Source organism: Lactuca virosa, chromosome 4 (assembly GCF_052849685.1).
Source record: "Lactuca virosa cultivar CGN04683 chromosome 4, Lactuca_virosa_CGN04683_v6, whole genome shotgun sequence".
NCBI lineage: Eukaryota > Viridiplantae > Streptophyta > Magnoliopsida > Asterales > Asteraceae > Lactuca > Lactuca virosa.
The window spans coordinates 130,040,304-130,052,157 of record NC_136429.1 but is presented as its reverse complement, the minus strand read 5'-3'; the positions used below and the strand labels follow the sequence as shown (position 1 = coordinate 130,052,157).

General features: G+C 33.7%; 1 protein-coding gene across 1 annotated transcript; it reads right to left on the bottom strand.

Moving 5' to 3' along the window:
• Window positions 1–3,975: 3,975 nt before the first annotated feature.
• Window positions 3,976–5,460, bottom strand: LOC145105026 (uncharacterized). The gene is made up of 2 exons (XM_079042166.1): window positions 4,315–5,460; window positions 3,976–4,248 (listed from the first exon to the last, which is right to left on the bottom strand). The coding sequence occupies exons 1-2, from the start codon at window positions 5,458–5,460 to the stop codon at window positions 3,976–3,978; spliced, it is 1,419 nt and encodes a 472-aa protein (XP_078898292.1).
• Window positions 5,461–11,854: the final 6,394 nt, after the last annotated feature.

The following is an 11,854-nucleotide window of genomic DNA, read 5'->3' as shown; positions in this document are numbered from 1 at the left end:
GGTAGGTTTTTGGTTGGAATGGAAGGAGCGAGGATGAATAAAGGATTGGTTGTGTAGACATGATCTTTCGAGGATTTTGAACACCATGGCCCCACGGTGGGCGCCAAATTGTTTTGGTCAAAAATTACACAAGTATTAATCAACCAAATTGATCTGGATGTGATGTTCGAGTTGTGCGGTAGAAAAAGATAAAGAGAATGACACAATGGTTTACAAGGAAAGCCCTTGATCCTTGCTAGGATCTCCGACACAAAACCTTGGGAGGTGATAACGATCACTTTCCTTGATGATTTTATTAATGTAAAATGATGATTACAGAGAGTATTCCAGTAAGAACATGTGAAAACGTTCGCAGAGTAAGCTAAGAGTAAGCAGAGTGAGTCGTGTGTGAGATACATGTGTCATTTTATAGTCTAAACTAGCTAACAAGATGCTTGATATCCCCGAGATCCTCTATGACCAGCTTTGTGAACGTTTTTTGACTTGGTATTCCGGGTCTTTAGCATAGTTGAAATGAAACTCTGTTGAGAATAAGTCTCCCTTTGACTATTTCTGCACACGTGTTAGTTATGTACCCAATATAACCGTTATAAATATTAGTTAATAATAATAACAATAATAGTCGGGATCCTGAGATAGTTGAGGATCCTGAATATTTGAAGAGGTCTGAGGATCCTGAATGCTTTGAGGATCCTGGCCCTAACAATATAGTATAAATAATACCAATACACCATCAAATATAATATTAGGGACATGTACTCTGGATATGTACTTATGTTGATTGGTTGCTATATTTTCTTACACTTCAAATACATTTATCCTTATAAAAACCACATATTGAATACCATAATAATGATACAAAATGAATAGAATACCTTTACATAATGGTTTTACAAATTTTATAGGTGGGATACTCATTTCATGCATATATAAGAGATATGGATGGAACTAGGGGTCTAGAGTACAAACCGAATGATAGTTGGAGATTTTCATTGTTATAGGGTCAAACCCGTCCGAGCTTACTTTTCCTTGGGTTAGGCATGCCCAGGTTTAGCCCAATATGCACATAAACAAATTTTTCATTATTTTAGAATTGTACTTTTGCCCTTATGCATCCAAACCTTCTATAACTTACCCGATTGATTCTAAATGGTGAAATAAGTCCATGAACTTATATTTTACTCAATTACATCTAATTAACATAATTAATGGTTAAGTTCTAAATGCCTCATTAGTTCAATTAAGCACTTCTATAGACCTCAACCTCTCATTTAATATAGGGTTAATACCATAAAAGCCATAAGTTTTACATCCCAATTCTAAATTAGCTCTAAATGGATTTTTTGTGTCTAATTAGCCATTATGTATGTGTTGAATTTTTCCTCAAACCCTGTTAGCCGGTTTCCCCGGTGTCAGCCGGTTACCCCTTTACAAATAGGGGTTTTACCGTTAGAAACCCATCTTCCACCTCCTACTTCTACATTCTCTGACTTCTTCTTCCACGCATCAACTTCTTCATGGCTAGTTCATCTACAGGGTCTACAGGGTCAATGACTTCAGGATTTCAAAATGTTAATGTCAATTTTAGGAACAGAAACAACCCCATGGTTTTGTGTCGTTGTGGTGTTGAGGCTAGCTTCTCAATTTCGTGGACGGACAAGAATCCTGGGAGAAAATTTAGGGGATGCACCAACTATAAGGTATGTTCTTCACTCTTTGATCCAGTATAAAGTTTTGTTATGGGACTAAGGGCAAATTTGTCATAAAAATGTGCAGGATCCTTCCAGGTATTGTAAGTTCTTCATGTGGTTGGACCCACCTTTGCCTAGTGAAGATTTCAAAAACCTCATGTACCAAATGCATTTAGCTCTGGTTAGTATGGCTGATGACAATGCTCAGTTGGAACAGGTGAATGTGGATCAAAATAGGAGGTTGACGTTGATGATGAAGCTTATGTTCATCATGGTCATGGTATTTGCAGTGATGTTGGTAACAGAGACTGTATTGCTGGTGAAATTATAGGAAGTTAGGAAGTTAAGTTTAGTCTTTTGTGAAGTTGTTGGTTAGGTGAAATTGTATTAGATGCTTATTTTGGCACAGTTGTAATAGCATCTGAAAACATTTTGATGGTTGTAATATGGGTACCCTTGTAATACATAGTCCTACGGGACAATTAATATGAAAAGCATTAACCAGAAATTGACAATTTACTATCCATTACAAACTGACATTGAAATTTGAACTTACTACAAACCACAATCTTTATAAACATAATAGCCAAATACATACATGGAGGGTAACAATCAGAACCAAACTTCCAATTTTACAACAATGTTTACAAGCCAAAAGATGATTTCCCAAAATGACAATGTTACTACAATTTACAGTCAAAAGATAACATGTTGTCAACAAATTGGAAGCTTGTTACCAAAAGATGCTTTCACAAAAAAGGGCTATCAAAATATTTATGCCCAATTAACCCCCCATCCATAACAACATCAGTCCAATGTAAGTGCTTTCTCAGTTGTTGAACCACCTCCATCTGGATCATGCACTGCTTTTTTCAACTTAATCTTGATAATTCTTTCTGAGGGCTTCCTTTTTCTTACCAACGGATCTTGTGTTTCTTGACTGGTCTCTTCATCAACTATACTCTCAACCAACATCTCCTTCCTCTCTTTTGTCAACCGTGAATAAGAAATTAACATAAACATATTATCACATAATGTTCAAGAAAATTGTGTTAATAATTAAATTTATAACTACACACCTTATTAAAAGCTTCAACAATTTCCCCATGATCATATCCAGATGCCTGCAGATCTTTAATAGTTTCAAAATCTTCATGGTCAAGCTTTTCATGGCAGGTAAGTACAACTTCATCAACACCTGCCACAGTTTGACTTATACTACCATGCAGAGCCCCTATTCTCCCTACATATTTGATCTTACCTCCCCTCCTTGCCATCATCTTCATTCTCTTCAAAGGAGAAATTGACTGATCAACATCTATCATCTTACTTGCTTCTTTTGATGTGCCCTCAGTAGCTTTCATCTTTCCCTCACTTGCTTCTTTTGATGTGTGATCAACAACTTTATTTTGTCCCTCATTTGCTTCTTTTGATGTGCCCTCAACAACTTTCTTCTTTCCCTTATCTACTTTCCTTGGTGTCTTTGCAATGTTCACAGCTAAATTCCCTCCCCCATCTCCCTTTGGTCTACCATTTTTCCTTTTAGGGACAGGGTCACTTGGACCTTCTCCATTCTTACAAGACAGCTTATTATGACCAAGTTCCCTACATTTCCCACACCTAACAGTCCTGCTAACCTTTGCCTTTTGAGTTGGGAACTTAGAATCCTGACATTCTGAGGCATGTCTTCTTCTCTTTGTTTTTGGCCTTCCAGGCATTCTCCTAACAAGGGGTGGTAAGGGCTTCAAATATTCAGTATAGGGCCACATATTACTTCCATTAACAGGTAAGATGTTGTCTCTGTATATCTCTATGAACTTTTCCTTATGGAACCAAAAGGAATAAAACCAGTTGGATCTCTATGTGTGAAATTGATTGCAGCTTGAGCATGGACACATGGTAACCCTGATATCTCCCATAATCTGCATGAACAAGAATGAGCATCTAAATCCACCTTGTAAGCTGAATATCCATGCCTTGTCTCAAATAATGCCCCTCCACTTGGTATTACTATCCAGAACCTAAAATTATAAGTAATTAGTAATGTACATGTATAGACTTAAGATCACAATTAAAATCAAATAAGCATACCTCATATGCTTTCCAAACTCCTTAATCTCCTCTAAGGTGTTTGGACCATAGTCACCTTTCCATTGAGAAACTGTAGCAGCTTGATGATAAAACCTATTCATCAAATAAATCCTGATTTCCTCAAACATTGTTAGAATTGGTTTTTTTCTCATGTGAATGATCATCGAATTAAAACACTCTGATATGTCATTCTCTATAGCCTCACAAGCATATCCATGAGAGAAAATGCCCTACACCAAGAATGTGGTTTGTTTGAAATCAGCCATTCATAGCCACTGGGAGTTATGTCTTTGATTTTCTTCATTGTTGCTATAAAGTCCCCCTCCACAGTACTTTTGGCAGCTTCCCAAAACAGGTTCTTGAGCTCTAACCCAGTGTATTTCTTCCTGAAGTTTGCATAGATGTGCCTGGCATATTGTCTATGTTCAACATATGGAAGTAGTTCTGTAACAGCTTGTAGTAGACCCTGACATTGAATAAACAAAATTATTATAAATGTATAATAATTAAACAAATTTACAGTATAATTTACCTTGTGCTGATCGGAAATAACCACAAGACCCCTACCACAATCAAGGTCAAGATCAGCAACTAACAGCTCAATAAACCAAGTCCAATTATCTTTGTTCTCTACATCAATCACTGCCCATGCTATTGGATATACATGATTGTCTGCATCTCTTCCAACAACAGTCAAAAGTTCTCCCTTGATCTGACCCTTTAGGAAACAACCATCCAAACCTATCACACGTCTGCAACCCCTATTCCAACCATCCTTAAAAGCCTTTAAGCACACATAAAACCTTTTGAAATAGTTCATGCCACCTGCATTAGAATCTACTCCCACCTTACAAGTGCTCCCTGGGTTAGACCTGAGGATTTCTGCAGCATAGTCCCATACCTTTGCATAATGTTCTTCTAACTTACCTTCTATCATCTCTCTTGCCTTTGTCCTAGCCCTGTGACATTGCCCCTTAGATACATTTACTGAAAACATCCTAAGTACATCTTCCTTCATCTCAGTTAATGTCATCTTTGGCTTCATAATAATATCCTTCAGGTAATGTTTGGCTAACCAGTTACAACTAACCAAAGTTCCAAAATTAAAATTTCTAGCACATAGATGTATGTCACATATAGATTTAATCTGAAATGTTCGTTCATTATACTTCCAAGCAGCATAAACTCTAAAGGGACATGGGTCTTTTTTATATATTTTCCCACACCTAGCAATCACTCTATGCCTATCACTCTTCATAAACCACAATTGATATCCATTAGCTACTGCATAGTTAGTTAATGCAAACCTGAGTTGAGAAGGGGACTCGTAACACTCTCCCACTACAGGCTTCATTTGTTTCCAATGTATGTCTGGATCATGAACCCTGTACTCTACACCTACTTCACCGTCATTTTGATCATCAATATGATCATGTTCTGGATCCTTAACACCAGCTTCCTGATCATCATCTCCCATTCCATCAAGAGTCCTCCTTAGCATATTTTCATCACATAATATGTTAAGGAATGGGTCATCAGACAGGTTTGAGGTTGGTTTAAAGGTCTCTGGTGCAAAATCCAGGAAAGAGAAATCTATGAGATCATCATCAGAGTCCTCGTCCCTTACATAAACCTTTTCAGGCCCTTTCACCTTTTTAGTTCCAGATGATGAAGCCATATGTTCAAGATGAAAAATTATACTTGTAAGTGACACTATGGAACTCGATTATGTAAGATAAGAACACACATACACATCAACTTCTTATTGGCACCCCACGTACCTTTCTACTTCAGTGATTTTCAACTTCAAAATAGAAGCTTTTTTGCATGCAACAATGGTGTAAGAAACCCTTTTCAAACCCTTCTTCTTCCTAAGACCAACTACATGAAACCCTTTTTTGATGCAAGACGTTTCTGTGAAAGGTGATATTTGGTGGTGTACGAACGATCGAGTAGTATAGGAGAGTGGTGACCGGCTGCGTACCTTGATCTGTTGTTAACCGGTTGATAAAACGGTTTTGAAACGAGGTCACAATTATTTAGGCTAATTAGACACAAAAAATCCATTTAGGGCTAATTTAGAATTGGGGTGTAAAACTTATGGCTTTTATGGTATTAAACCTTTAATATATACACCTTTAATAACATCTTACACGATTTCAACAAGTATTTTGTGACTTAACTGATCATTCATGAACTTCCTTGATACCTTTTAAGTGCTTAATCTTATTTCATTCCAACCATAATATGTGATTCCAATATCAACAATGGAAATCAAATGTCTAGATTAAATTATTATGATTATATGCTCTATTATTGTTTTACCCATTTTAAATATTCCAAATACTATTAGTTCCATTTCCATAATATCATTTTACTGAATAAAACACATTTGAAAACAACTTACTTGGGATTTCCTTCATTCCATTCTAATGGTGTATGTATTCTATTGGAATCATTCATTAAGCTCATAATACCACATGATTTATTGAAAATACATAACATGTATCTCTAAATCACTTTTATATCTCCATTTTAACCTTTTAATTATGGAATTATTTTCAAATTTAATAAACTAAGCTAGTTCATGAGTTTTAATGGTCAGAGTACAACTTCTTCATAAAACAGAGTTCTAATTCTCCATTTCCATCAGTAAAGATGGAATCATACAATTCAATGATGAAGTGATGATACATTGATTATTCTAAACAAGTTCTAGCATATGGTGAATTAAGCGTGTAAATGAGAAGTTTGATTTTAGAATCATAACGTAATCTTGATTCAACTCTCAATATCTAATAGAACTTAATTAATGACTCTAAATTTCAGATTAAACTTGTGAATTAGAACTCTAAAATGTAAGAGATGAAGAGACATAGTGAATTTATACATTGTAAAGCATCTACTTGATAAATTGAGCTAAGATCTTCAAACTAAACCTTCAAACTCCCATAAATTCATCTTTTTCTCTTCAAAACTCCATGGAAGGAGCATTTCCATTTCAATCTCTTGATCACTTTGTATGAATGGGGAGAAGACTAGTTGCACTTGTATATATAAATATGTATTTGGCAAAAATGGCCCTTCTATATTCTTATTTCCAATTTGAGCCACCATTTGATGTAAACTTTTAATTAAACATTCCAAGTTAACACTTAGAACCCATTCTATCATTGATTCGATCATTTTAGTCATATGACTAAGTCAAGGTTAGTTGTACCAAGTTTGGTCATTTTGACACTTCTAGTCCCTCCTTGTAATTATTTACTGTTTAGCATATATATAAATTCTCAAAATAATGATTTATTTATATTTTATATTTAACCATTTATTTAATAGTATAATCTCTTTTTTTCGTTAGTTAAAATTTTAATTCATTTAATTAATTTATTTTTATTCTACTTTATTTTCAAAAAATATTTTTCTACTAAATAAGAAAATATTTCAAGCCTAAAATGAAGATATTACAATTATCCACCTCTTCAGGATGATTTAGATTTAGTCCTTGGAATCACCAAGAAATATGAGAGTAATCCTTATTTTACCATAAATTTATGAATTTACTCATCTACAAGTCATAAGATATCTATTCGGGGATAAATGCTTGTTAGAACCAATTAGGTTATGATTACATCTTAAAATTAAATCTTGAGATCCTCTATTTCATGAACACTCTAAACAATACTTATAAATACTACTTGTTTATTTCATTAAACTTCACTTCATCCCGAGTCAACAACTATATTTGAATATACTTTACTAACACAAATTTCCTATGTCATTTGCAATTTCGACAATACTTTTACTTTCAATTCTTTACAATGATAAGTTTAAATTTCTACCAAATTCATGAGACATCAACAATTATATGACACTTAAGTCAAACCGAAGTGATGTGGTATATAGTTTACTAATAATATAACCTACACAATTTGCCTAATGAGATCATTTCTCTTAGTTCCTTCCACTTTCTTGTCTTGTTTCTTATTTGAAAATTCATCGACACATGATATTTTTCACTATAATGGTAACATCTTTTTGTACCATTGACATAATCATTGGCATAATGCCATTTTTCTCCATAATTGAAACAAGTGGCATAATTGTCAAATCTTTTTTTGAGTCTAGATATGGCTTAGACGCACCATTCGGAGAATATTGGTGTTTTTGGTGTTGAAAAATGATGAGTTGATTATGAGTTCGCAAGTTCTCAGAAATTTTTTGGTTCTCAAAAGAACCTGACTCTCTCTCTCTCTCTCTATATATGTATATATATATATATATATATATATATATATATATATATATATATATATATAAGAGAGAGAGAGAGAGAGGAATATGTTCAAATGAAGACAATAAATAAAGTGAAGACGTGAAAACACTACTTTATGTTATTATTCTTCTATGATTTTTTTATTGAAAGGTCTAGTATGCTCAAGAGTCATATTAAAGTGATATTGCTAAATAACATATGATACTAATGGGTCACACTAACAACTTGATACAATTGATTATTTATTATACATTGATTTTAATAAATATTCAATAAAACTCTTATAATTAAATTAGAAATTATTTATTTCATGGAAATAATAATTTTCATTAGCAAGTAACATTATATTATTTCATATGGTATGAATTAATAAGTCATGCACAACTTTTTGGACTAGTTGAAAACCTTTTGTCTTTTACTCAAAAGACGAAGTTTATATTTTATAAACCTCGAGTTTATAAAATTTAAACTAACTTTTCTCTTTTTTATACAATTTTCTAAATTTGCATAAAATGAAGAAAGGTGTGGCTTTTCCATTAGTTTATTCAAAAGAAATGAAGCATGGGAGACATGTTTATGACATGGGGACATATGTGCTTAAAGTGTTAAGACGTAATGGTTAATACTTTCACTTTATGCATATACATAAGAGGCTTGCATTCTTGAAATGTTGCTCATTCCTTCTTCCCTTCTTATGGCCGAGAGCTCTCTAGGAGACTCTCCATCTCTTCTTTGCTTTGAGTTATTGAAGATTACTTGCATATCTTTTTCTCTCTTGAAGTTCATATTGGTTATGAACTTCAAGCTTAATAATTTAAGAGTTTTGGACTAGCATCTACATCAAGTTGAGTCATTGTTGGTGTCTCAAAGGTTCCACATTCTTCATCAACTTCCAAGCCTCCCAAGAGGACCCAAAGAACTACGAAGGTTGTTAATTCTTCATCCTTCCTTTGGTTCGTGTTTAATCTTTCTATAACTTGCAAGAAGATCCTTGGTGGGTATAAAATGTTTATGTTATTTCAAAAATTAAAGTCTTCCGTTGCCATATTTTTCTTGTTTATAAAACTATTTTTGAACTAAATCCCAACATTTGTATAGTTCTTGTATATCATTATTAAGTAATAAAATTATGAATAATCATCCGTTAATATTGTTGAGCATCAGCGCTACCGGTTGATCTAAAACCAGTTGGTGTTAGAAAGGGCCCAACCTTACCCATATAGCGTATTCATCCCTCCAGGACCAAGCATTCGATTGCGGCACTCCAGGCCATCGTGCGAGGACTTGGTCGATGCCATTTCTGACCCCCAACAATCCCCCCTCAGAAATTTCTCCCTGAGAGAATCGAACCCTCGCCACTGGCTTTGATACCACTTGTTGAGCATCAGCGCTACCGGTTGATCTAAAACCAATTGGTGTTAGAACGGATGCAACCTTACCCATATAGCGCATTCAGCCTTCCAGGACCAGACATTCGATTACGGCACTCCAGGCCATCGTGCGAGGACTTGGTCGATGCCATATCTGACCCCCAACAAATATTCACATTAGATTAATGTATGATTATTCATACGTTAACATTAATATTAGAATTTACTATAATACTACATATATACAAAATTCATACGTTAATCTAATATGAATATTAACGTAAGATTAATATATATCTATTGTTGAATAATGGCAAAAAAGCAATATATACAAAATTTATACCAAAATTTATACCAAAAAATTTATAACATAAAAGTGGTGTCTTCTTGTCTTCACTTTATGTAGTGTCTTCATTTGAACCTCTCTCTCTCTCTTTCTCTCTCTCTCTCTCTCTCTCTATATATATATATATATATATATATATATATATATATATATATATATATATATATATATATATATATCGAAAATCATATTTCTCATCCCTATAACCGAGTGTTTGCACCATCTCTATAAATGCTACCATATATGTCATGTATTAAAATTTAGTCGCCATCCCTGACCCTAAGGGGAATGGGGATTTAGGGATTTTTCTTTATTGAATTTAAAATTTAGATAAACAAATTCAACAAAAATCGGATAAACGAAACTTCAAATAAACCAAAATCAGAACTTGAAAATAATTAGTAAATTAGAAATTCATCAAAAATTTCAAGTAGAGAAGGCAGCTGTCGAAATTAGTAAATAATTTTTGGAATCATAAATGGATGTTGATTTCTCGACTAATCGGTAAACAATCTGAATAAATAAATCAGAACTTAGATGTCAATTTTCCAATTATCCGGAGTAAAGAAGGTGGCTATTGATTCTATCTTTCGAGAAGTAGGAATGTAGGCGTGCTCTCACGGTGGAGTGTAAGCATCAAATAATGAGGTATCGTGTTATGAAATGTGGAGATACTATTCAAAGAAGATAGGCTGATAGAGTCGAATATGGTGTCATGGTCTTATGGAGGTTGTGTCAAAAGAAACTCTAAGACTAAGAGTATGATAACGTAGACTTAATGTCATATGGTATTGAAGGGTTTTACCTATATTAACACATATAAATCCTTAACACTTAAGGGTACATGCAACTTATTAGATATATATCATAAAACTATTGAAGTAACATTCTATTGGACAACAAGAAACCTATGAAACCTAGGTATTTTCGAAATTAACAAATAAGTTAGGAATTACATACCTTTTGATTGTTGTAGTAAACAATCAAACATATCCTTCTTGAAATACTCTTGGAAGCAAGCACCACAAGTGTCGTGTCTCTAATGGTTCACACCCAAACCCTAGAAACCAATGAAACTTTAAGAGAGAGGATAAAAGAGACAAAATTTTGGCTATACTCTTGAGGAGTCAAGTGGCCGAAATTTAGAGGCTATGAGACCCTATTTATAGCTGACCAAGAAACCCTAGATAATCCTTACTTGATTACAATAATAATATCTTAAATCAAGTAATTATCTGGATTCCTAATTATCTCCAAGAGATATTCTAGAAACCCTAGAATCACTCCAAAAACCGTCCACCTCTCATGGGGAAGGTTCTGGAACCCTTTTGTTCAACTATTGAACAATTACAGATTAGGTCATTGCACTTTTAACTAATCCAATTAACCCCAAAATTAATCTAATTAATTTTTGATTAATTCTTAAAATAACAATATTTCTAATTAATATATTATTCTCATAATATATTAACAAATCATTTATTTTGATTTCTAATTAATTTATTAATCATATAATAAATTAATAAATCAATTTATCTCTCTAAAATCTATCCTATTCAATTTCCAGGGTTGAGGGCAACCCAAAAGGAATGTGCTACCATCAATTTAAGTATAAGCCAATTATAGTAATGAGCTTAGACACCTAATCCAATCGTCTCCCATTTGGATAAGTATATAACTATAATTACCAGTATAACTTCTGAGTTGATCAGCAAGTTGTAGCTTCCAAAATCCATTGTCGAACTATGACCCCAGTCAGTTACGTGTCCTAAGATAAGTGATCAAATATTCCTTCGTTCTACAAGATATCATATGGACACAAGACATGGATTGAAATCAATCTCATTTTCCAAAATTATGTTTCTCGATTTCCTGGTTTATGATGACTGAAATTAGACTATTAATTGAGCACATCAATTCAGTCCAGGCTTGGCCAAGCACTTCAGATGTCGACATCAAATCATCGAGGGGCTCAAAGATATCGTTTTTCCCGTTAAAGAAAAAGGAACGAATAAACTTTGATTCATATGCTTGTAACTTTTACTCACCAAATCGCACATGACACTACATTTTATAACAT